The following is a 27,255-nucleotide window of genomic DNA, read 5'->3' on the forward strand; positions in this document are numbered from 1 at the left end:
TGCACAGATCAGCTGATTACGACGCCATTTCTCGATTGCAGATATCTTCATTTGTGTATTAGCTACGCGGTTTTAAGTGAAGTGCGATTTTTTTTCGTTTGGCGGATTTCAGAATGAATGACCTGAAGGAGCAACGACTTGCTGTGAAATTTTGTGTTAAACTTGGAAAATCTGCGACTGAAACTTTTGCTATGCTTAACACGGCTTACGGTGATGTTGCTATGAAGCGTACGGCATGTTTCAAGTAGCATGAACGTTTTAAGGATGGTCGACAGTCCATTGAAGATGATGAGCGTCCTGAACGTCCTTCCACGTCAACTGACGACCCACACGTCGACAAAATCAACACCCTGGTGCGAGCAAATCGACGTCTGACTGTCAGGGAGCTTGCTAAAGAGTGTGGGATATCAGTTGGATCTTGTTACGAGATTTTGACCAAAAAATTGAAGATGCACCGCGTTGCTGCGAAATTCAGCCCTTAGAACTCGTGAGTTTTTGGCCAAACACTCGATCACTGTTCTTCCCCACTCCTCCCTACTCACCTGACCTTGCTCCTTCCGATTTTTTCTTGTTCCCCAAACTCAAAAAACCCTTGAAAGGAAGAAGATTTGAGACGATTCCCGAGATTAAGGCAAATGCGACGAAGGAGCTGGAGGACATTACAAAAGAAGCGTACCAGGACTGTTTCAACAAGTGGAAACACCATTGGGATAAGTGTGTGCGTTGGGGAGGAGAGTACTTTGAAGGGGTCCCAGACCTATAACTTCTAAATAAAGTACATTTCGTTTTATGACGTCAGTCCGCGTATTTTTTGAACAGACCTCGTATAGGCATTAAATTTTAGTGAGTTAAAAAACAAAAAAGCTTGATAAGTGTATGAATGATAAGGGCTAGCTATGTATTCTCAAGACGGCTGGTATGGATATTAAAACTTTAATTCAAATAAAGTACAGAACAACGTTTCGACTTACTTTGTTCATTTCAAGTTAACGAAGAAAATACATTTTTACCTTAGATAGGTTTCTCGTCATCACGAAGGACTAACTTTAAGATTTTTTATTTAATTATAATTATTTTAACCTAGTTTATAGAACTAACCAGCCGAGATGGACCAATACATACCATGTTGTTCGAAAACGTTATGCTTAAATTGATAAACAATTAACTACATATTTTGAGGAGAATAGTTTGGTTCATTACAGTTATTTTGTACCTTTGTTTAAGAAAAATAAAAGATTGTCATCAAAAAGATAATTAAGTTTATTTTTCTTTATAATTTTGCTTTACTTTTTGCATAAACGCTGTTTTCATTTTAAATATTTCATAACGTGGTATTTAAAATAAATATTTTAAAGGAGGAATACTTATAATCATGATGTCCTTATTTTGTTGTCGCGAAATACTTGAGAACTTACGAGACGCGCCAATATTATGAAAAAAAAGTTTTAATATTTTGTAAATTAATCATCAAAAATCATACCTCAAAAACATATATATAATGTATATTTTTTTAAAATAAAATTGTTCTTATTGATAATAAGTGACTTATAACACAAAATTTCACATATTATAAAAACATTTTATAATATAGGAGGAATATTTATAATCATGATGTCCTTATTTTGTTGTCGCGAAATACTTGAGAACTTACGAGACGCGCCAATATTATGAAAAAAAAGTTTTAATATTTTGTAAATTAATCATCCGAAATCATACCTCAAAAACATATATATAATGTATAATTTTTTAAAATAAAATTGTTCTTATTGATAATAAGTGACTTATAACACAAAATTTCACATATTATAAAAACATTTTAATCGGTGCAACCAATCCCAGGAAATTTTATATTTCATTTATTGCAACGTACATTTATTACATGAAAAGTTATTGGTTGGTTTTATATCGGCAACATTTTTACCCGCCATTTTGAACAACGCCGTATTGGAAAGATGTCCGACGCAGAAATTGAAACGAAAAAATTAGAGATAGAAGTAAGATTTTGTTGTTTATCATGCCCAGTGCTTTATGCCATTTTCAACATTTTGTATATACTTTTAAATTATTATGAGTCTACACTTAAACTGTAAGAAATATTTTAAAATTTTGTTACACGATAAAATGTGTTAAGCCTAACTGCTAATTGAGACGGTTATTGTTGCCTCAAGTAAGTTAGGACTTTTGAATACCGTTTTAAACTTTTCTGGTAGCTTTGGATAGTGAATTTATTTCAGATTTATAGGATGTTTCAGTATCTATGTCAGTGTTTTCTATCTCCTCAAGTCAGTTCGAAATAAAAATGTAATTGTAAATCCAATACTGAAAAGTCTAAGTTTGAATTTACGAGCTCATTAAATAATAGTAACAGTTTTATTTTTCAAATTAAATTGAACAAGATACTGTACTTGTCAGATAGTAAATTATTCAATGAATATTCCGGATTAGGAAATGGTCACTGAGCTCATAAAAATAAGACCGTAAATAAATTAATCTGTTTAGAAACCTTGTCATACCAAAAATTAATAGAAAGTGAATGATTCATAATGAACATAGATTGGAAATTTGAAAGCTTTTACTTTGTACAGTGATACAGACATACAACGAGACTCAAATCTCAATAGATTATGGTGTTGTTACTCTATTTATATTATATATCAAGAATTATGTTATGATCATGTAAATTTATCAGATTCTATCAATGAAACATTTTGGGATAATGTAGAGAAAGAGGATGATATCCAAGATATGTCAAAAACAAATGAAATCTGTAAAATAAATATGAGAATTAAAAAGTTTAATTTTTTTTATTTCTTAAATTAAAGATACAGTCTTCAAGAAATGACATGTTGCTGAATTTAGAAGTCAGTAAACCTTTGTGAAGTTACTTATCCTATTTCTGAAAACTTTGTGTGGTTTTATGGCAGATTTCAATCACTGTATACAAAGTTAATGCAATATATTTCCAACATTCAATTTTTCAAAATATTCCCTGTAAAAATATCCTGATTATGTGCAAAATTAATGTTTGTGTATTATTTAATATGTACTTTTAAATGAGTAAATTAACTTATGTATATTACTGAAATTTAAATTATAATCCATAGTTTGATGATAAATTTATAAAAAATTCATAAAACAGTCTCTCAGTTAAATTTTAAATGCAATGACATAGGGTTTAACTGTCTTGGTTAACCCTGATGTGACTATCTATTTTCATTATATAGCTTTTAATGATTTGTGTATCTTTGCAAAATACAACAAACTTTTAATAAATATGCCTTTGTGCAGATAACCCTCTTGTAGCTTTGCACGAAATACAAACAAACAAAAAATATGCCTTTACATACAAAACATTAAGATTTTTTAAAATAGTTTTTATCAAAATAATATTTGTAAATATGAAGAGTTAATGTTGACTGCTGTTGGTGCAAATTATTTTAATGTCAGTATTAAATATACTTCATCAAAAATTTTTCGTTTTCAGTAAAACTTTGTATGTATTCAATTGACTTAACTAACCTTGTCACTGCCATAAAAATGTGAAATAAATTTAAATCTACCTTTTGTATTTCTACAAAGACTACAAATTTTGTATGAAACAACAATTTATTAATGAAAAGGAAGACAGTTAATAAAAACATTTTATTTACGAGGTTCGAGTGTTTCAGAATAAACTAATTCTATTTTCAGTGAAATCCAAAAATGTTGATACAGAGATGATAGTTAATTAAAATGATAATATGATAATCATTAGTACATACAATTATTAAGAGAAGTGATAAACAGATAGATAAAGCAATTGTTTCAGAACTGTTGATTTCAACTGTGAACTGTGCATTCAAAACTTTACTGAATTACTGTTTTATGAATCCATGCCAATATGTTTAGCATTCAATTGTAGATTGTTATTCAAATTTTAGTATTATATATTAGTTAACTTTTTAATTCAAAATACTATTTGTTACCAATAGAAAACTACATTTTTCTGTGTCAGATCATGTAATATAGTACATTGTTGTTTGTACAGAGATTTGGGAAAAATGTATATTCTTCCAGTTCAAACTTTATTCACACAGGAAGTACATCAACAGGCTTAGTTGAGTATTTGATGACTTTATCTCACAGTTAGAAAGCCAGAAAATAGTTATGGAATGCTGTTTACTTGTTATATGTTAGTATTCTGTGTTCTTTGGTGCATTTTTTAATATAGTAGTTCCAAGTTGTATGAAAAAGTAGGATAGTTTCATCAACAGTTGAGGGCAAAGAAAGAAAACTTAGATAAGTACTTTATTATTCATTTGTTTTTTCTTTATTATTATGAAAGTATTTAAAATGTAAAAATATTTGTAAAATGTAAAAAGTAAAATAAGTAGTAATAATTTTTATGAAGTACACACACAAGTAATCTGTGTGTTATATTGTAATGGCACGTGCATGATTGCCACTTGATTTACAATTAGTATGGTGTCAATAATAGACATGGTTCAAAGGGTGGTAAAGCATTCAAATTTATGAATAAATAGATTTATACTGTTACAAGTTTTAAGTTACTTATGACAAACAATTGTAGTTTTATGTTGCAATTTGTAGTTAAGTTACTTATGGTAAACAATTGTTTTATGTTGCAATTTGTAGTAAAGTTAAGTTACTTATGATAAACAAAATTAGTTTTATGTTGCAATTTGTAGTAAAGAAAATTGGGGAACATAGAATTATTTTTCCTCTCTTGTGTTGGTTATGAGGTCAAACCAACCAACTCATCTAGAGTTAAATAAAATAAAAATATTTGATATCAGGAAGTTTCATGGTTTGTGTAAATGGTGCTTGAAACCCTTTAGATAAAAAAGGATATTTTTAACCTTATCATGAAAATTACTTTTCACTCATAAAGGGAAATGCATAGTATAAATTGTAAATAACGTTTCTCTTGGACACTGAAGTGATTTTGTAAACGTATAGTGTACATTGTAAGTAGAGTTTCTCGTGGGCACTGGAGTGATTTTGTAAACGTATAGTGTACATTGTAAGTAAAGTTTCTTGTGGACACTGAAGTGATTTTGTTAACATATAGTGTACATTGTAAGTAGAGTTTCTTGTGGACACTGAAGTGATTTTGTTAACGTATAGTGTACATTGTAAGTAAAGTTTCTTGTGGACACTGAAGTGATTTTGTAAACGTATAGTGTACATTGTAAGTACAGTTTCACGTGGGCACTGGAGTGATTTTGTTAACGTATAGTGTACATTGTAAGTAAAGTTTCTTGTGGACACTGAAGTGATTTTGTTAACATATAGTGTACATTGTAAGTAGAGTTTCTTGTGGACACTGAAGTGATTTTGTTAACGTATAGTGTACATTGTAAGTAAAGTTTCTTGTGGACACTGAAGTGATTTTGTAAGCGATAGTGTACAACGTGGGCACTGGAGTGATTTTGTTACATATAGTGTACATTGTAAGTAAAGTTTCTTGTGGACACTGAAGTGATTTTGTTAACATATAGTGTACATTGTAAGTAGAGTTTCTTGTGGACACTGAAGTGATTTTGTTAACGTATAGTGTACATTGTAAGTAAAGTTTCTTGTGGACACTGAAGTGATTTTGTTAACGTATAGTGTACATTGTAAGTAGAGTTTCTCATGGACATTGGAGTGATTTTTGTTCTTTTTTTAGTTTATTAAATTCTACCAATGAGACCAATGAAAATCTCTCTGAAACTCTTATTAGAAAAAGTTCTTATGACCTTGTACATTACTTACAACAGCAGTAATTTCAAAACAGTGTGATGCAAAATGTTTTAAATGTATGGCATCAAGTATGCTTTTGCATGACTGTAAAATAATCGAGTTTAATCAGGCGAATGTGGCCTTATTATCCTAATAAATTTAAATATATTGAATTGAGAGCATTTGTAGTTATTCAAATTGCCCTAGATTTGTGTAATTAATGTTTTTAATCAGTAAAACTGTTTTTGAGTGTGGGGTCAGACAAGTGTGCCATGAAGTTAATGTTATTTTCCTAGTGTGCCATGAACACAACATTTATGACCCATTGCTTTATGAAACATTTTCATTTATAGCAATATGGAGCAGTACCATGTGGTCTGAGAACTTTAGTGCACTTTATTACACACTTTAGGACTTCTGTTGTTCTCGGGTCAGGATAAAAGGTTTCTTGGATTATGTTATAATTAACACTGAATATTTTACTAATGATGATAGTTTTTCGAGTGTAAACAATATGAGTGGAAGGGGATAGTGATTTCCTGAGAGCTTTCACTGTAGTTTCTAAAAGTGTAAAGCCCATTAAAGTAATTTTTAATGTTACTTTTAATAAACTATACACATAACTTATAAAGTATTGTTTTTTCAAAGGTTGAAGATGGAGATAAACAAATGAACCTTTCAGATGGAAAGAACAAATCTCCAAAAAAAGGAAACAATAAAAAGATCAGTTCTCTCATAAGATCAAGTCCGAGAAAAGAAGCTGAGGAGTCAAGAGAGAGTGATGATGATGGTGAAGACAGTGAAGATCATGCATCAGGCGAAGATGGTGGAACAAAATGTAAGTGAAAAATATAACCAAGCACAGCATAAGTGAAAGTTTACAGAGACAAGGTTTAAGTAGCTAATATTGGTGGACATTAGTGTTTGAACTTATTTGTACACCAACTTGCTAGTAAGTTCATGACTGTTATAGTAAAAAGCTCGACATCTGTTTTTTTTTCCAGATTTTATTAAGTTCCAGTAAGATCTACATCTGTAGAAGCCACATATAGCTGCTGAGATCAAAACCATGTTGACATGTGTAGTAAACCTGCTCTAGTGTTTGTTGGTATTTAGCCAGCTCAAGCTATATTGGAAGCTGACTTTAATTTACAATTGTTTAGATGACATTCTATGACACCATAAAAGGCTGCAAAGAAATCATTCTCAAGGAATGGTAGTTTCTTATCAAATATACACTTTTAGTTTGGGGTTAATATAAAATTTTCTTAAGTCTCTCAACATGGGCACAGTCTATTTGACCAACCATGTGAACTTTTTGTACTCATTTAAAGTTTTATTAGATTTTATGCTTCTAACTTTCAATATAGTGTGCATATCTTCATAAGATTTAGCAGTCTTTCACATGCAAAAAAATCAAGTAATTTTCATGTTAAAATTAAAAATACTTTATCACAAAAATCTCCAACTTCCTTTCTAATCTCTAAGACCTCATAAAAACATTTCAAACTTTTTAAATAAAACTTGGTAGTTTATATTTTATTTTCTCTAACCTAACACTCAAAACAACTGTCAATTTGGCCAACCTAGGAACCACCAAAAGCAATCAAAATAAATTTAAATTACCCTTCTTTCTTAATAGAATAACTTCATATTGTAATATGAAACCACATTCATTTATCCTCAGTAGCTCTAAATTCATAATGGTACACATCTATTTATAATTAAACTTTGTTTTATTGCTCTATGAACTGTGAGTAGCTACTTGCACTATTATAAGTTGTAAATCACTTGGAGAACATGGAGCTCACATTACACTATTGAATTACGTTAACTAAAACTAGTATGAACAGCTCTCATTTGTCTCATGAAACATTTTTATATTATCTGTTTTACATAATCTTAACTAACCTAAAATATTCTTATGTTTACATTTTAGTTTTTATAATTATGCATAAAGAATAAACATAAGAAATAAAATACCTGTCAAATCTTTTTTTTTCTTGCTCTCATTTGTTGAAGTTAACCCTAATTTTTTTATACTATTCATAGTATTACAGTTGTTGCTGTTTATTTAATTAAATTATACTCCAAGTCATATGGACTAGTAAAATGTAGACAAATTCCCTAATCTCTCAAAAACGTTTTGACTTTCTAACTCAACTGTAACAACAATCATTACAAATTTATCCAAGCTAGTTGTTAACCTGTTCACAGGAACAATGTTGATACATATAACCATTGAGAACACAGCATTATTCAACACGTCATTTGACAGATGGAAACCTCAAGTTTCTATTAGGTATAAGTGGTATATGAGTGAACTGTTAGCAAATTATGAAAGAGTGGGTGTGGTAAGAGAGGTCTGATTTTCTGTTTACTAGATATGACCAAACAAAGTTGAAGGCTAATCTGGTTTATCTGAGCATTGACAATTTTATGGAGAGTAATTTGTATTTAATTTGATATTTTTTTCAAGGGGTGATGGATAAAATGTGGACAATGACATGCTAAGGAAAAAGGTGTGTTGTGTGTCACACAAGGGTGAATTTATATTATTCTAATTGGTAGAACATAACTAATTAGTGGTTTAATAATTGTAGTAAAAATACCTGGTTCAGTAGGGTTAATTAATATATTTGTTCCTTGAACTGAGCAGACGTGAAAGTTGGAATGTTTTGAAAAACTTTACAGATACAGTAATTGCATTTTACAGAATGTGATTGTTCATATAGGTTTGTTACATTTTGGAAATTGTTATGCATGTATTCTCCTAGCATCTGAAACATGATCTAATGTGTAGGTTAACAAAAAAAATGAAACAATATGTTTGTTTAAATCTTTTGCCCTGGGTATCCTTTATTGCACCTTATTTAAAAGTTTTAGTATTTTACACAGTGTCAAAGTTTACATCTATCCAGTGATGTATTGTGTAATGTGTTTTGAACAGATAACATTGCACAACAAAGTGTTTGCTTCTTGAACACTGTTGGGTGTTCCTCATAGATTTTTGGCTGCTGATCATGAAAATAACATCCAAATTTGCCCATCATGTACAGTTTTATCAAAATCTTCAGTTTTGTCAGGACATTACTACAATGGAAAAATGATATCAGGACAACTGGAATCCGTCAATGCTTGCTGACTACTGTTGGACACTGCAACGTGATGCACCGGACATTGAATACAAACGAAAATCAGGAGTAAAACACTTAATTATGTTGAACTTAATAGCGTATTAGAAACATAAACGCAATTAAATACGTTATTGCTGGTAACTGTCTATTTCTCAGAGTTCCTACTTGATGAAGCAAAACCAAAACTATAATTGTGCATACCCACCAGGTACCTGTCACAATCAGCAAAAACTTTAAAAAAAAATTGTTGTGCAGTGTAATTGTCAGTTTTACGTAGAAAATAAGTTTTATTCCCTAAGAGAGATTAGCTACCAGCTTGGATGAATTTTTAATAACATTTGTTACATACTAAGAAAGTCAGAAAAGTTTTGAGTTTGGAAAATTGTTTGAATGTTATTGATGTGTGTTCTCTGGTGTTTAATTTAAAAAAAATAGAAGCACTACTATCATTCATATACAATATGTTTACATATACATACATATACAATATGTAGTCCTAAACGTCTTCAGTAGTCAACAAGAAGAAATAAAGAAAATTAAGTACTTTTATTCTTTTTTTATAATATAAAACTAACTAAAATATAAAAAATATATATATATTTTTTGAAGTTTCAGATTAGGTAAAAATGATTCACGAGGCACAAATGCAAGGAGCACATAGGTAAAGTAAGTTGATAATGTAACTTGAGCTGCATGTGATCCCAAGTGAATTACCACTTATTCTGGCACCGATAGTTAGATTCAGTTCGTAGGGTAAGAGAATAATAAAAGTTAATTATTGATAGATGTATACTGTTATGTACTCAAAGCTATTTAGGAAAAATTAATGTAGTTTCAGTTGGAAGTCATTCTAAAATAAAAAGGAGATTTTTGGTTACAAGATTGATCAAAATGACTGATCCCATTTTGAGTTTGGGTACAGAAAATAACAGATAAAATAATAGTTTTACTGGAAAGAAATAACATTTGAGATGTATTTAAAATGTTTTGGAGATCGCCCAAAGGAAATTTGAAATTTTTGAAATGAGAAAAAGTATTTTTAATCTTTTTGTGAAAATTACTTTTCACTTGGACTACTCAAATGTTTGATATATTCATGGACAAATCTTTATTTAAAATACTTACTAAAAATATGATTTTTTTGTATGTGGAAGATTTAAAATTTTAACTGAAAAGCTAATACATTTTGTGGAGATACATACTATATATTTGTTAGAAGTATTAAGTTTATAGACTAAAGTACAAAGAATTCATGTGGTCGGTCTGTGTTAAGAGTTAAATGGAAATGTTCTACAAGTTTTAATAACTTTAATATGTATTCAGTGATGTTTTTGTACACTGTCAAATCAGCTTCCACAATTAGATTTAAGTTTTAAGGATTCTTCAGATTGTCTTTGGTTCATGAAAATCAGATATCCATTACAACCAGAAAAAAATATTACATTTAATTGGTATATTTAAGTAAAATAAGTGTTTTCAAGAACTACTTATTACATGAAGATGTGTTCACTCTGATGTTCAGCTTGGTATAGGATACTGTATTCACTGCCTTCTTCTATAGATCAAGGTTAATGTGGATTTATTTTTACAGTGGTGATGTTGAAACATTCTACTTTCAGTGGGACTCTTTGATCAGCCACTTGAGATATCAGGAAGCAGAGAGAGAAAGAAAGTCCAACGCTTAGAGCTTGCCTTTGCTATTCCAAGTAAGGAAAAACCTGAAATTCCAGAAGGTAAAGGACAAAAATTGGGAGACTGTCCCCGTAGTAAGTACCTCTTACTGGTATCTTATTGTTTTCATTTCTTCATGTATAATAGTAAATGACACTGGTTTCTAGTTTCTCTGTTTCTCAACAGTTGGGGTTCTAGAGATTCCCTTCATTAGAAAAATTGTACTGTTATTTGTTTTTTGTTTTATATATACGCTTTGCTTAACACAGTTATACTTGTTATAGTATTCTGTACACTATAGTTAGAGTATGATATTAACATTACCCCGTGTCCCATGACAAGAAGTGCATATGGAATAGTTGCTGACATATTTATTATACTTAATGTGCCAACTTGGTTGATTTTTAAAACGTGTTTCACAGCAAAACACACATTAACTTTCTGAACTCAGAATACTAAAGTTGTTTATCTTTTTAGACAAAAAAGAAATTTTATAGCAAATGAGAAAGCATTATTTTTCTCTGGCAGAACTTTAATCAATACCCTGATTATTGTTTTGAACACTAGAATCTGGAGGTTGTATCTGTTCAAAGTCTCTCTGGTTTCATGTGCACTCGACATTACAGTATTTCATATTTTGTTATTAGTAAATAAATACTGTTTCATTACACTTTATAATTTGAACATTTTAATAATTGTGCAAGAATATATACAGTTGAAAAGCATTGAAGGAAAAACTGCTTTCTGCACATGTTGGTAACATATTTCTATGGTTATCCCTAAACTAGTTATCTGTTACTGTCTCTAGCCCACAGTAATTATTTGTGTAGTCCTTGAGTAACTGCTATGGCAACTGGTTTGTTTCTTGTCCCTCGTGACAAAAAATGGTATTTGTGCATGTGTGAAAATATATCCCTTACATAATTTAGATGATAACCAGTTTGTTCTTAATTCTTCACACCGTAACTAATAATGGTATGTTTTATTCTTTACATGGTACATAACTTAGGTGATAACTAGTTTGTTCTTAATTCTTCACACAGTAACTAATAATGGTATGTTTTATTCTTTACATGGTACATAACATAGGTGATAACTAGTTTGTTCTTAATTCTTCACACAGTAACTAATAATGGTATGTTTTATTCTTTACATGGTACATAACTTAGGTGATAACTAGTTTGTTCTTAATTCTTCACACAGTAACTAATAATGGTATGTTTTATCTTTTACATGGTACATAACATAGGTGATACCTAGTTTGTTCTTAATTCTTCACACAGTAACTGATAATGGTATGTTTTATCCTTTACATGGTACATAACTTAGGTGATAACTAGTTTGTTCTTAATTCTTCACGCAGTAACTAATAATGGTATGTTTTATCTTTTACATGGTACATAACATAGGTGATAACTAGTTTGTTCTTAATTCTTCACACAGTAACTAATAATGGTATGTTTTATTGATTAAATGGTACATAACTTAGGTGATAACTAGTTTGTTCTTAATTCTTCACACAGTAACTAATAATGGTATGTTTTATTCTTTATATGGTACATAAATTAGATGATCACTAGTTTGTTCTTAATTCTTCACACAGTAACTAACAATGGTATGTTTTATTCTTTACATGGTACATAACTTAGGTGATAACTAGTTTGTTCTTAATTCTTCACACAGTAACTAATAATGGTATGTTTTATCTTTTACATGGTACATAACATAGGTGATACCTAGTTTGTTCTTAATTCTTCACACAGTAACTGATAATGGTATGTTTTATCCTTTACATGGTACATAATTTAGATGATGATAACTAGTTTGTTCTTAATTCTTCACACAGTAACTAATAATGGTATCTTTTATCTTTTACATGGTACATAACATAGGTGATACCTAGTTTGTTCTTAATTCTTCACACAGTAACTGATAATGGTATGTTTTATCCTTTACATGGTACATAATTTAGATGATAACTAGTTTGTTCTTAATTCTTCACACAGTAACTAATAATGGTATGTTTTATCTTTTACATGGTACATAACATAGGTGATACCTAGTTTGTTCTTAATTCTTCACACAGTAACTAATAACGGTATGTTTTATTCTTTACATGGTACATAACATAGGTGATAACTAGTTTGTTCTTAATTCTTCACACAGTTACTAATAATGGTATGTTTTATTCTTTACATGGTACATAACTTAGGTGATAACTAGTTTGTTCTTAATTCTTCACACAGTAACTAATAATGGTATGTTTTATCTTTTACATGGTACATAACATAGGTGATAACTAGTTTGTTCTTAATTCTTCACACAGTAACTAATAATGGTATGTTTTATTCTTTACATGGTACATAACTTAGATGATAACTAGTTTGTTCTTAATTCTTCACACAGTAACTAATAATGGTATGTTTTATCCTTTACATGGTACATAACATAGGTGATAACTAGTTTGTTCTTAATTCTTCACACAGTAACTAATAATGGTATCTTTTAGGTGATAAATAGTTTGTTCTTAATTCTTCACACAGTAACTAATAATGGTATGTTTTTTTCCTTTACATGGTACATAACTTAAGTGATAACTAGTTTGTTCTTAATTCTTCACACAGTAACTAATAACGGTATGTTTTATTCTTTACATGGTACATAACATAGGTGATAACTAGTTTGTTCTTAATTCTTCACACAGTTACTAATAATGGTATGTTTTATTCTTTACATGGTACATAACTTAGGTGATAACTAGTTTGTTCTTAATTCTTCACACAGTAACTAATAATGGTATGTTTTATCTTTTACATGGTACATAACATAGGTGATAACTAGTTTGTTCTTAATTCTTCACACAGTAACTAATAATGGTATGTTTTATTCTTTACATGGTACATAACTTAGATGATAACTAGTTTGTTCTTAATTCTTCACACAGTAACTAATAATGGTATGTTTTATCCTTTACATGGTACATAACATAGGTGATAACTAGTTTGTTCTTAATTCTTCACACAGTAACTAATAATGGTATCTTTTAGGTGATAAATAGTTTGTTTTTAATTCTTCACACAGTAACTAATAATGGTATGTTTTTTTCCTTTACATGGTACATAACTTAAGTGATAACTAGTTTGTTCTTAATTCTTCACACAGTAACTAATAATGGTATGTTTTATCCTTTACATGATACATAACTTAGGTGATAACTAGTTTGTTCTTAATTCTTCACACAGTAACTAATAATGGTATGTTTTATCCTTTACATGGTACATAACTTAGGTGATAACTAGTTTGTTCTTAATTCTTCACACAGTAACTAATAATGGTATGTTTTATCTTTTACATGGTACATAACTTAGGTGATAACTAGTTTGTTCTTAATTCTTCACACAGTAACTAATAATGGTATGTTTTATCCTTTACATGGTACATAACATAGGTGATAACTAGTTTGTTCTTAATTCTTCACACAGTAACTAATAATGGTATGTTTTTTCCTTTACATGGTACATAACTTAGGTGATAACTAGTTTGTTCTTAATTCTTCACACAGTAACTAATAATGGTATGTTTTATTCTTTACATGGTACATAACTTAGATGATAACTAGTTTGTTCTTAATTCTTCACACAGTAACTAACAATGGTATGTTTTATTCTCTACATGGTACATAACTTAGGTGATACCTAGTTTGTTCTTAATTCTTCACACAGTAACTAATAATGGTATGTTTTATCCTTTAAATGGTACATAACTTAGGTGATAACTAGTTTGTTCTTAATTCTTCACACAGTAACTTATAATGGTATGTTTTTTCCTTTACATGGTACATAACTTAGGTGATAACTAGTTTGTTCTTAATTCTTCACACAGTAACTAATAATGGTATGTTTTATCCTTTACATGGTACATAACTTAGGTGATAACTGGTTTGTTCTTAATTCTTCACACAGTAACTGATAATGGTATGTTTTATTCTTTACATGGTACATAACTTAGATGATAACTGGTTTGTTCTTAATTCTTCACACAGTAACTAATAATGGTATGTTTTATCCTTTACATGGTACATAACTTAGGTGATAACTAGTTTGTTCTTAATTCTTCACACAGTAACTAATAATGGTATGTTTTATTCTTTACATGGTACATAACTTAGATGATAACTGGTTTGTTCTTAATTCTTCACACAGTAACTAACAATGGTATGTTTTATTCTTTAAATGGTACATAACTTAGATGATAACTGGTTTGTTCTTAATTCTTCACACAGTAACTTATAATGGTATGTTTTTTCCTTTACATGGTACATAACTTAGGTGATAACTAGTTTGTTCTTAATTCTTCACACAGTAACTAATAATGGTATGTTTTATTCTTTACATGGTACATAACTTAGATGATAACTAGTTTGTTCTTAATTTTTCACACAGTAACTAACAATGTTATGTTTTATTCTTTACATGGTACATAACTTAGGTGATACCTAGTTTGTTCTTAATTCTTCACACAGTAACTAATAATGGTATGTTTTATCCTTTAAATGGTACATAACTTAGGTGATAACTAGTTTGTTCTTAATTCTTCACACAGTAACTTATAATGGTATGTTTTTTCCTTTACATGGTACATAACTTAGGTGATAACTAGTTTGTTCTTAATTCTTCACACAGTAACTAATAATGGTATGTTTTATTCTTTACATGGTACATAACTTAGGTGATACCTAGTTTGTTCTTAATTCTTCACACAGTAACTAATAATGGTATGTTTTATCCTTTAAATGGTACATAACTTAGGTGATAACTAGTTTGTTCTTAATTCTTCACACAGTAACTTATAATGGTATGTTTTTTCCTTTACATGGTACATAACTTAGATGATAACTAGTTTGTTCTTAATTCTTCACACAGTAACTAATAATGGTATGTTTTATCCTTTACATGGAACATAACTTAGGGGATAACTGGTTTGTTCTTAATTCTTCACACAGTAACTGATAATGGTATGTTTTATCCTTTACATGGTACATAACATAGGTGATAACCAGTTTGTTCTTAATTCTTCACACAGTAACTGATAATGGTATGTTTTATCCTTTACATGGTACATAACTTAGGTGATAACTAGTTTGTTCTTAATTCTTTACACAGTAACTAATAATGGTATGTTTTATCCTTTACATGGTACATAACATAGGTGATAACTAGTTTGTTCTTAATTCTTCACACAGTAACTAATAATGGTATCTTTTAGGTGATAACTAGTTTGTTCTTAATTCTTCACACAGTAACTAATAATGGTATGTTTTTTTCCTTTACATGGTACATAACTTAAGTGATAACTAGTTTGTTCTTAATTCTTCACACAGTAACTAATAATGGTATGTTTTATCCTTTACATGGTACATAACTTAGGTGATAACTAGTTTGTTCTTAATTCTTCACACAGTAACTAATAATGGTATGTTTTATCCTTTACATGGTACATAACTTAGGTGATAACTAGTTTGTTTCTTGTTCTCTGTACAATAGCTAATAATGGTGTATGTTTTCATTGTTGGTCATGTATACATAACTTACTCTACTGGTTACAGATTTTTATTTATGATATTCCATGTAGTGAATAATTTTATACTAGAAGCTGTTGTGTTTACAGTTATCTACATCTAGATGATATGATACTGACATTTGTTTCTCACATTCTGCACAATAACTGACTTATAGTGTTGGTTTCTAGTTTTTAGTCTTTAACATGGTAAATATAGATGAGTAGTTTGCATTTTGTTTTCTGTGTTATAAGATATTGGTAAACTGTCTGTTTCTGGTCTTACAGCAACTAATGCTGGTTTTTATTTCATTCTAGTTTTCCAAACAGTAAGTAACTCATCCTGTAGCTGAACACTTTTTAGTTCCTGTTGTAATTGGTCTGTTTCTATTTCCATACACACCCATACTTCCTGTTACTTAGATATATTAAAAGATCTATATAGTACAGTTAAAATTAATACATTACTGTTGCTAAAAATTAAAGTATTCTGGAAAAATAAAATTCACTATTGACTTCAGTTTAAACAATTTATTAAAATATTTCAAACTTTTCTAAATTTTATTCAGAAGTATTGAAGGTTGCACAATTATTGTTCTACCTATAATACTTTTGTTCATTTGTTATATGTGCAGAGTACAAGTTTAGAGAATGTTTTGAACAATTTGTTCCTTATGTTGTTGGTGTACAGTTTCAAGATTTTGATACAAATACATGTACGTGTTTTTTACAAGTTACAGATCTTACACTAAGTATGAATACTTGTTGAAACAGGTCACTGGTGTGATCATATGTAAATATTTGAGAATGTGTACTGTCTGTTCTTCCTTACTGTAAAAGTTGTAGCTTGCAGAAAAATACTTATAATCAGTAAGTACATTCAAATGAAACTAAAAGCAACTCTACTTCCAGCAGGTGTTTAATTTCCTCGTCTTTCTATTTTTGTGCACTAGTTGAATTTCAACTTCAGAAGCAGAAAGCTGATGACTTAAAGCTTTTACACAAGTTCCTTTTAACCGCCAGGCTCGGTATGTTACTTTCTTATTTGTGTGCTTCTGTAAAATGGTTTTCTTATATTTGAAAAGAAAGACAAGTTACTTAGGTTGTTAGAGATAGTTGCTAACGTATTCAATAAAAATCAACATTTAATCTTTGTTTACAAACCTTTTTCTCAAGGGTAATTTAGTCCATACATTAAAAGATGCAACTTTTTTATCACTAAATTTTACCCAATAAAAGAGTTTAATTTCATGGGCAAAAAAGGTAAACAAATGTCATTTTTTTGGAGTTGATTTCAGCATGCTTTGAATTAAATAATTGTTGTATGTGGATTTTTTAAATTTAAGACAAATTATTGCACTTTTAACACTCAAAAAGCTGTAATGGTATTTAATGTGATAGTTTCAATTTAATATTGCATCTTGAATGGTATAATTTTGTTTAGTCAGTAACTGTTTTTCATGATGGGATGTGATTACCCATATCACAGCATTGAGAAGCCACAGGATAGTGACCTACAGAAATAATGAAATCTTTTCATCTGTATAAGGTGATGTAATTTCAGGAGTTTAATAAAGGTTTAAGTATAGTAATAAAATATTAGCATGGGGATATGTTTCTAAAATCAAAGGTTTTCAGACACAAGTTCTGCTACAGTAATAGTCTGGATTTGTTTCTAAGTTGGTTTCATCAGTTACTTAAGTGGAATTATAGTTTTTAAGGTGATAATCACATCTCTTCCCAGAATATTTGTCTTGGAGGTTTGCATGCCTCTAACCTTTAATGATAATCACATCTCTTCCCAGAATATTTGTCTTGGAGGTTTGCATGCCTCTAACCTTTAATGATAATCACATCTCTTCCCAGAATATTTGTCTTGGAGGTTTGCATGCCTCTAACCTTTAATGATAATCACATCTCTTCCCAGAATATTTGTCTTGGAGGTTTGCATGCCTCTAACCTTTAATGATAATCACATCTCTTCCCAGAATATTTGTCTTGGAGGTTTGCCTCTAACCTTTAATGATAATCACATCTCTTCCCAGAATATTTGTCTTCGAGGTTTGCATGCCTCTAACCTTTAATGATAATCACATCTCTTCCCAGAATATTTGTCTTGGAGGTTTGCATGCCTCTAACCTTTAATGATAATCACATCTCTTCCCAGAATATTTGTCTTGGAGGTTTGCATGCCTCTAACCTTTAATGATAATCACATCTCTTCCCAGAATATTTGTCTTGGAGGTTTGCCTCTAACCTTTAATGATAATCACATCTCTTCCCAGAATATTTGTCTTGGAGGTTTGCATGCCTCTAACCTTTAATGGATGCCTACCCAATCCCACAAGACTGCTTGTGAATTTTTCTACTTAATAAGTGTCTCCTTAGGTAGCTAAAACACTCCACGAGTATGACAATGGCACAATACCCCCCCCCATGCATTTTCACTCACTTAATTCATTTTTGTGTTTATACTATGTAGTCTGTCCTTTATTTTATGATATTTGTATCATAAACAGACCTTTGAGTTTTGTTCTCTTTAATGTTTGTTTAAAAAAAGAAAGGCTTAAATTTTTACTGTAAATTTCCAAAGGATGAGGATGTATATTTGGTCCTGAGTGTGTAACGTTCTTTGCTCTTAAGCCTCATTTCATCTGTGGCTTTTGGAGACTTATTAACTGTCAAGAAAATTTCAACCATTTTTTGAATGTGCTAGGTCTCCTACTTCCATCTTATCAGCTAAATTTTTCTCAACAGTTAAGAATGATCTTATTTGCTTTAAATGTTACTTTATTGTTTGTGAGATGACTTTAACCTTTCATTCTCAGGTTTGTTCTGTTCCTTCACTTATCATTTGCCCATGTTACTTATTATTTTTGTTTTCTCACTATTACCCACAATTCTTGAGGCTTATCCTGTCTTTTCTTCCAACTTGTTATGAGCCTTTTTACTGTTTTCTTTCTTTAATAGCTTTTTCTTCATGTCCAAATACTTTCTTGCTTCACATGTGACTTGATTTATAGTCCTACTACTTTTTCTCATATCTTTTGTACTTATCATGTGAGCTGGGGGAACATGCTTGTTACCTCCTCTTTCTCTCTGAATTATCCATTTTTTGCATTTATCTCTGCTGTTCTGTGTTTCTTCTCTTAATTCTAGCCTTTATTTGAAGTATTTCATGTTCTTGTTGACATTTGTTCTCTTACTGTTGGGACATATTGGGTGAGGATGTTTTTGTGTTTCTCCTAGTTACCTCATTTTCGTCTGGCTTCCTTTCTTTCCCAAGATGTCTTCTGTGATATTTCTTTCACCTTATGAGTTGGACCACTGTCATAAAACTTGTCCTTAATATCTTCCAAAGTTTTGTTTTCCTTGTTTTAGACCTTGCCCTTTACTCCTGTTCTTTGTCTAAATCTTTCTTTTTCTGACCTTCACATTTTGGATTCTAGGTCTGCTTCTTTTTGTCTTCCAGTATCAAATATACTTTTTTTCTTCTCCTGCTGTTGGTCTCACTTTCTGCTGACAGTTGTTTTCTGTTTTTCCAGTTTGGTCATTTTCTGTGCTCCTCTTCCCATTTCCTTTTTACCTTCCTTCATTTCCATCAACAACATTTTATATATATCTGGTCTGTCATTGGTTATGGTCAGTGTGTTGGGATACTTTTTTTTTACATGTACTTCTTGACCTCTCTCCTTTTTCTTTTCTTTTTTTCACTGCATTTTTTTGCATTTTCCCATTTCTTACTCTACCATTAGACAAACATTGGGACCTGGTATATTCGTTGGCATTGTATGGGCTTTCACTCCCCACACTCATGACTCAAGGCAGACATTCCTTTTCTTGGACTATTTCTTTCTGTTAATTTGTACTTGGATATTTATATTTCTTCTACCTTTTCCTTTCCTATGGAGTTAGGGAGGGTGTCTTATTCTGGAACTTACATCCTTTCTAATATCTCTTGGGTCAACTGAGTTCAGCCTGTCTTTTTTGCCTACAGTCTTTGGTATTTCTGGCCAACTGGTTTTACACTTCTCATTCTCTTCCTACATTTATGGTTCTTTTGCTTTAGGCACTTTGACTTACCTTGGGGATAAAACTGTTGTGTCTAGAACTAAGGACCTTAAAGATACTTGATTTTCATTCTAGGGCCCCAGTTTTCCTTTTGTGGGTATCTGCTCAAAGTATTGTCTTGGTGATTGGATTATGCCAAGACTACTTACTGTTTACTTTATCAGGATCATTCCCTCTCTCCACATCAACAACAAATATTTTCAGTAGCTATTGAATGTTTTAAAGTTATTAGAATGCTGCCAGTAAAAATTGTTAAGGTTTGTTTATTTGGTAACCGATATGAAAATTATGGTTTATTTTGAAAAAGTTGGCACACAATATGTATTTTTGACAGTTAACCCTTTCATTCCTGGAGGTTAAAGTGCACATTTGGAATGTTATTTTTAAAACTTTTATTGAATAACATTTTCACTACTTACATGAATGAGATTGGCATCAAAATCTAGTTTATAATTTAAATTTAAAGTTATGTTTTAATTTTTTAATTTAAAAGAAATTGTAAAGAACAAAATATACAAGTATCATTTTTTATATGTCACATAACAGGTCCAGTTGTCTTATTGCTCTGTTTCAATTTTATTATGCCTGCCATACGTGTACAAATATCTAAGGAATTGGAAACTGGAATTTGAGATACAGACCAGCTATATATAAAATAAGAACCTCCCACCTCTCTGATTTGTTGAGATATCAATATATTTTGTAAGTCTACTAGTGTCTCTGCCCTTCAAATCATTCATTTGAAAGTTCTTAACTAGTACCATCTACTACTATGTAGCTAAACTTTATAATGAATAGAAAGAGAATTTTCCCCTTTATGTAATCCTGACAGTTGTTTATAACTGAGTTGAAGGTGAAAGAAAGAATTTTTGTCAAAACTGTAGAAGTGTGATCAGTAAGTCCTTTCTTCTGAAAAGGAAAGAGATTTCTTTCAACCCACATATTCTTTACTTTAGAGACCCTACTAAATTACAATGATGTTGATACTGTAATTTGATGTTTTTTTATTTTTTAAAAGTTAATGTGTAAAGTCTACACAAATTATTTCTACACATCCCACCCACAAGTCTATACAAGGTTTAGTATTACACATTATGCACAAGTGCAGAATTTCTTAACACAGGTATGTACTTGAAATTAACGTTTTTCAATGTATTTCTCGTTTACTTTCTGTGTTTTAGGACATGTAGCTAAAATTTAAACATCTATCAGTAAATAGTAATACGTATATTTATACAGTAACGTATGATAGTTGAACGAAATAGTATACTTTTGTTGGCTAATACCTAGTTATGCCTACTGTATTTGTGTTATTGTCTAAAGTGAGGTAAATTTAATACCACATTCAAAACTTTACAACTTTAAAATGAGAGGATTGTGAATTTTATATGCTCAAATAACACCATACACACGTGCTGCAAAATTTGACAGATAGGCAGATGAGCAGTGGTACTCAAATACCTGCAATGTCAGAACCTACAGTGTTTATTGAACCAGTGCAACTTTGAACAATATAATAATTATACCTGCAATGTCAGAACCTACAGTGTTTATTGAACCAGTGCAACTTTGAACAATATAATAATTATACCTGCAATGTCAGAACCTACAGTGTTTATTGAACCAGTCCAACTTTGAACAATATAATAATTATACCTGCAATGTCAGAACCTACAGTGTTTATTGAACCAGTGCAACTTTGAACAATATAATAATTATACCTGCAATGTCAGAACCTACAGTGTTTATTGAACCAGTGCAACTTTGAACAATATAATAATTATACCTGCAATGTCAGAACCTACAGTGTTTATTGAACCAGTCCAACTTTGAACAATATAATAATTATACCTGCAATGTCAGAACCTACAGTGTTTATTGAACCAGTGCAACTTTGAACAATATAATAATTATACCTGCAATGTCAGAACCTACAGTGTTTATTGAACCAGTGCAACTTTGAACAATATAATAATTATACCTGCAATGTCAGAACCTACAGTGTTTATTGAACCAGTGCAACTTTGAACAATATAATAATTATACCTGCAATGTCAGAACCTACAGTGTTTATTGAACCAGTGCAACTTTGAACAATATAATAATTATACCTGCAATGTCAGAACCTACAGTGTTTATTGAACCAGTCCAACTTTGAACAATATAATAATTATACCTGCAATGTCAGAACCTACAGTGTTTATTGAACCAGTCCAACTTTGAACAATATAATAATTATACCTGCAATGTCAGAACCTACAGTGTTTATTGAACCAGTGCAACTTTGAACAATATAATAATTATACCTGCAATGTCAGAACCTACAGTGTTTATTGAACCAGTGCAACTTTGAACAATATAATAATTATACCTGCAATGTCAGAACCTACAGTGTTTATTGAACCAGTGCAACTTTGAACAATATAATAATTATACCTGCAATGTCAGAACCTACAGTGTTTATTGAACCAGTGCAACTTTGAACAATATAATAATTATACCTGCAATGTCAGAACCTACAGTGTTTATTGAACCAGTGCAACTTTGAACAATATAATAATTATACCTGCAATGTCAGAACCTACAGTGTTTATTGAACCAGTGCAACTTTGAACAATATAATAATTATACCTGCAATGTCAGAACCTACAGTGTTTATTGAACCAGTGCAACTTTGAACAATATAATAATTATACCTGCAATGTCAGAACCTACAGTGTTTATTGAACCAGTCCAACTTTGAACAATATAATAATTATACCTGCAATGTCAGAACCTACAGTGTTTATTGAACCAGTGCAACTTTGAACAATATAATAATTATTTTCACACATTTTAATTACAATTTTATTACCCTTGGAAATTTCATTTGTAAGTGTTGTAGCAGACATAAGCTGCTTAGTTCAATATTGTGTTCTTCGAGCAAGGGCGTGTATGAAAGACACTTTTCTGTCTTGCACGTCTTCATATTCTCTGGAGTGTGGTATTATAGTGTGATCTTTAGAGATGGGCTCAATGATTTCAGCTTTTTTTACAGTTAGTTTAACCTTAGGTGTTGAAAGTAAATTAAATACAGAAAATTTATGGAACATGTTTAACAGTTGAAACTCATGCTTTGAAACATCTTGATTAATAACGAAGAAAAAAGGACACAATCAATCATTTTATTTCTGATTTTAGAAAAAAGGACACAATCAATCATTTTATTTCTGATTTTAGATTTTTTTTTTCATTATTGTTGATGAGTTTTCTACAGGCTTAAAAATCAAGTAACGTAACAACAGAGAAAATGTAAAGTTTTACTGGAAAAGTTGCAGTTACGACAGAAATTGTTCGTACTACTGCGTCGTGAGTGGTTTTTTCCTCATAACTTAAAAAGTATCATGATTAGAAAATTGAAAGTTGAGTGTATTATAAATATTATATTTACACATGCCAAACGTTTTCAATTGGGTTGAGATCAGGTGACTGCGATGGCCACTCCAGAACTCTTATATGGTTCCTCTGCAACCAGGATCGCACATATTTCGATGTGTGCTTAGGGTCATTGTCGTGCTGGAAGATTCAACAACACCCAAGCTGCAAGTTCCAAGCATCATTCTTGATCTAAGTGCCTAATATATCAACGTACTCTTCTTTTTTCATGATTCCATTGATGCAGTGAAGGCTGCCTACACCAGAAAAGCTGAAGGAACCCCATAGCATGATTGAGCCACCTCCATGTTTAACTGTAGGGACGGTGTTCTTTGGAAGATTTCGTTCCCCCTTTTTACGGAAAATGTAGTGCACATCATTGTGGCCAAAAAGCTCGATTTTCAGTCTCGTCTGACCAAAGAATACTCTTCCAATAGGTAAAGGGTTTGTCTACGTGCTTTCTTGCATACTTCAATCGTGCTTCTAAATGAACAGGCTTTAAATATGTTGTTCTATAAGGATGGCATGCTTTGAAACCAGAAGAGAGTAACATGTTTGTAACTGCAGGGTGCTTACTTCAACCCCACTTTCCTTTACCAGTTTCTCTATGTCATTACGTGTTAAACGAGGGTTCCTACTAACTTCTTTGAGAACCTTCCTCTTGGTGCTCTCTGGAATTTTGGTGGGGCGTTTGGAACGAGGGAGGTTAGAAGTTGATCTTGTAAGCTTAAACTTGGCAATTATGCTTTGAACAGTAGATTTTGGCACATTACGTTGTGTAGCAATACCGGAAAGAGACACACGAGACTTGTATTTTACAATATTTTGGTTTTTTAAATCACTGGATAGTTGTTTCCTGTTCGCCATGATGACCAAGCAGATAATAACGGAGACGGCACTAAATTGCCAGAAGTACATTTTTTGCTGGCTAAATTCCAATAATTATGAACCCAGTGTCTAGTTCTGGAATGGTATAATGTATTTTATTCGCCAAACTAAACAATTTTTTACGGGAATATCAGATTTTTTACACGTTCTGAACTGTACGAACACTTTCTGCTCCTCCTATTTTTGGTTATTTGTTTATAAACAGTTTATTTGTAGTTTAATTTACATAACAATTTATGTAAATGTGTGTTAGTATATTATACTTAGCTTAATCGTGATACTTTTTAAGTTATGAACAAAAACTACTTGGGATGCAGGGGTACGAACACTTTCTGTTGTAACTGTATATATTTATTTAAGAGGTTCTAGGTTATGCAACTGAAATATGAGGTTTTTGAGACAAAAAAATAACTAATCTCAAAATAAAAATCACTTTGATTTCATACTAGTTAAAAATAATTGACAATTTCACTAGCAAATATTCATTAAAAAACTGATTTTTCGTGTGCAAAAGCTTTGTAATGTTTACTAAAAGTGTACCAAATTTTGTGAGGATACAGTTAATATATTAGAAGTTACTACTGTGTTAACAAGTATATATGAGTTGGGTTTGATGGATCTAGACAGAGTCTGTAGATTTAAAACTTGTGGTAACATTGTTCCATTTCTCTATGGAGAAATTATTTGTGTGCCCAAGGTTTGGAACACTTGTATGAGTTTTATATAGGAACAAAGAAGATGTTTTAGCATATGATCATAACATGATATTCAAGGCAATTTGATGTGTTGAAACTAACTTGTAGGATTTTTTGTTTCTTTAAATAATAATAGTATGCTTTGTGCAAATTATGTGTGAGATATAAAAATAGTAAATCAGAATCACATTTTTTTTCAAAAATGAAGGTATCACTCTGAATTGTGAATATCTATAATGTTGCAAGAACAACACATTAAATCTAAACAAACAGAAGTTAATTTATGGTTTTGATAAACTTGAATGTTTTGTATTTTGTTTAATGTGTACAAGGGCTGGCTACCTTAAAATAATTTTAAAATATGAGCACCAGCAAGTTCACTTGACAATGCAGCCAATATAAAATTTTGATGGAACTGCATGTATCAAAACTACTGTCCCCTCTCAGGACAGAATGCCGTATATCATGAAGGATTTCCTTCTGGAGAAGTGACACAAGTAAATGCTTCCATGGCATATCCAGGATAGTAGACGAACTGAAAAAAAATGTTATGAATGGTACCCAGTTTGGAGAAAATGGCAGTGTTTTTGACCACAAATAATTACTGGCCATGTATAGAAAAGAGTTTAATGCATTCATTGAGACAAGGCATTCCATCATGCTTAACCTTAAACTACTATTCATGCACTAGTGAAGGCACACTATTCAAGTCACTAAAATGCAGTGGTCAGACTGGTGAAATTGACACTGAGAAGCTGTTGACCTTTTAGGCAATATTGATTATAGAAACAAGCTAGGAGAAGTGGTGTGTTTTGGACATGACAACCTTTTACAGTACAAACTGTGCTGAAGGAATATTGTCAAGATGCACAGTCACTGGATAGAGCATGGCCAGACATGAAATGTTTACAGTAACAGTGTAAAAAACTTCATTATAATTTTAATACAATAGATTCTATTTTGATTTTTATTACTATATGTTGTGTTCCTATTGTCATATTTCTGTCATCTTGATTCAATTTTTATATTTATTATGTATGAAGTAAAATTGTGTAATTTATTAGCTGGTACGTTTTAATATGAAGCTGATAAAATTTCTCTGGCTAGAAGTTAAGTTAGAGTACCATGGTTAACATGTTTTTTGTGTAACTGAATGTATTGAAAAGGCTGTAAATAAACAGTAAAATAACTTGTGTGCTTAAGTTTATTGAATGTAAACAGCTATCCTATTGTGCAGCTTTGTTCTTAGTTCCAAACAAACATAAGAAACATTTGATTTCTCTTGCCAAGACAATAAAACATAAAAGATTAGTTTCCAATAGTTTTTAAAGCCTGTTTAATTGTTCAGTTTTGTTTGAAACTGTTATATGAGACAGTTATAACATATGGTTGTCTATATTTATTATTGATCAATTGGATGTTTATTATTATTATTGTACAGGTATCAGAAATTAAGAGAAACATCAGGAAGTTTAATGGTTTTCCATTCACAAAAGATTCTCCTGAGTTTGAGAGAAAAAAAGCTAAGCTTGAGAAGTAAGTTGTGATTCTAATCAGGTGTGTGTTTAGTATATATATATAATGTATAATAATATAATATAATCAGGTGTGTGTTTAGTATATATATATAATGTATAATAATAATATAATATAATCAGGTGTGTGTTTAGTATATATATAATGTATAATAATAATATATAATTAGGTGTGTGTTTAGTATATATATATAATGTATAATAATATAATATAATCAGGTGTGTGTTTAGTATATATATATAATGTATAATAATAATATATAATCAGGTGTGTGTTTAGTATATATATAATGTATAATAACAATATAATATAATCAGGTGTGTGTTTAGTATATATATAATGGATAATAATCATATATAATCAGGTGTGTGTTTAGTATATATATAATGTATAATAATAATATATAATTAGGTGTGTGTTTATGTATAATGTATAATAATAATATAATATAATCAGGTGTGTGTTTAGTATATATATAATGTATAATAATAATATAATATAATCAGGTGTGTGTTTAGTATATATATAATGTATAATAACAATATAATATAATCAGGTGTGTG

At 30.5% G+C, this 27,255-nt stretch overlaps 2 protein-coding genes across 7 annotated transcripts in view; both read left to right on the forward strand.

Annotated features, from left to right (window-relative positions):
- The first annotated feature begins 1,860 nt into the window (after window positions 1-1,860).
- Window positions 1,861-20,222, forward strand: LOC143228440 (uncharacterized). Its single transcript, XM_076459701.1, has 5 exons — window positions 1,861-1,994; window positions 6,373-6,562; window positions 10,481-10,627; window positions 17,042-17,116; window positions 20,158-20,222. The coding sequence occupies exons 1-5, from the start codon at window positions 1,953-1,955 to the stop codon at window positions 20,220-20,222; spliced, it is 519 nt and encodes a 172-aa protein (XP_076315816.1). The 5' UTR covers window positions 1,861-1,952.
- A 6,336-nt stretch (window positions 20,223-26,558) lies between these two features.
- LOC143230080 (protein DEK-like) overlaps window positions 26,559-27,255 on the forward strand; it is a 39,368-nt gene continuing 38,671 nt past the window's right edge. For all 6 annotated transcript variants that reach the window (XM_076463093.1, XM_076463095.1, XM_076463094.1 and 3 more), the window contains exon 1: window positions 26,559-26,692. In XM_076463093.1, the coding sequence (XP_076319208.1) occupies window positions 26,574-26,692 (119 nt within the window). In that variant the 5' untranslated portion in view covers window positions 26,559-26,573. The remainder of the gene's footprint in view (window positions 26,693-27,255) is intronic.

This window comes from Tachypleus tridentatus, chromosome 10 (assembly GCF_004210375.1).
Source record: "Tachypleus tridentatus isolate NWPU-2018 chromosome 10, ASM421037v1, whole genome shotgun sequence".
Classification (NCBI taxonomy): domain Eukaryota; kingdom Metazoa; phylum Arthropoda; class Merostomata; order Xiphosura; family Limulidae; genus Tachypleus; species Tachypleus tridentatus.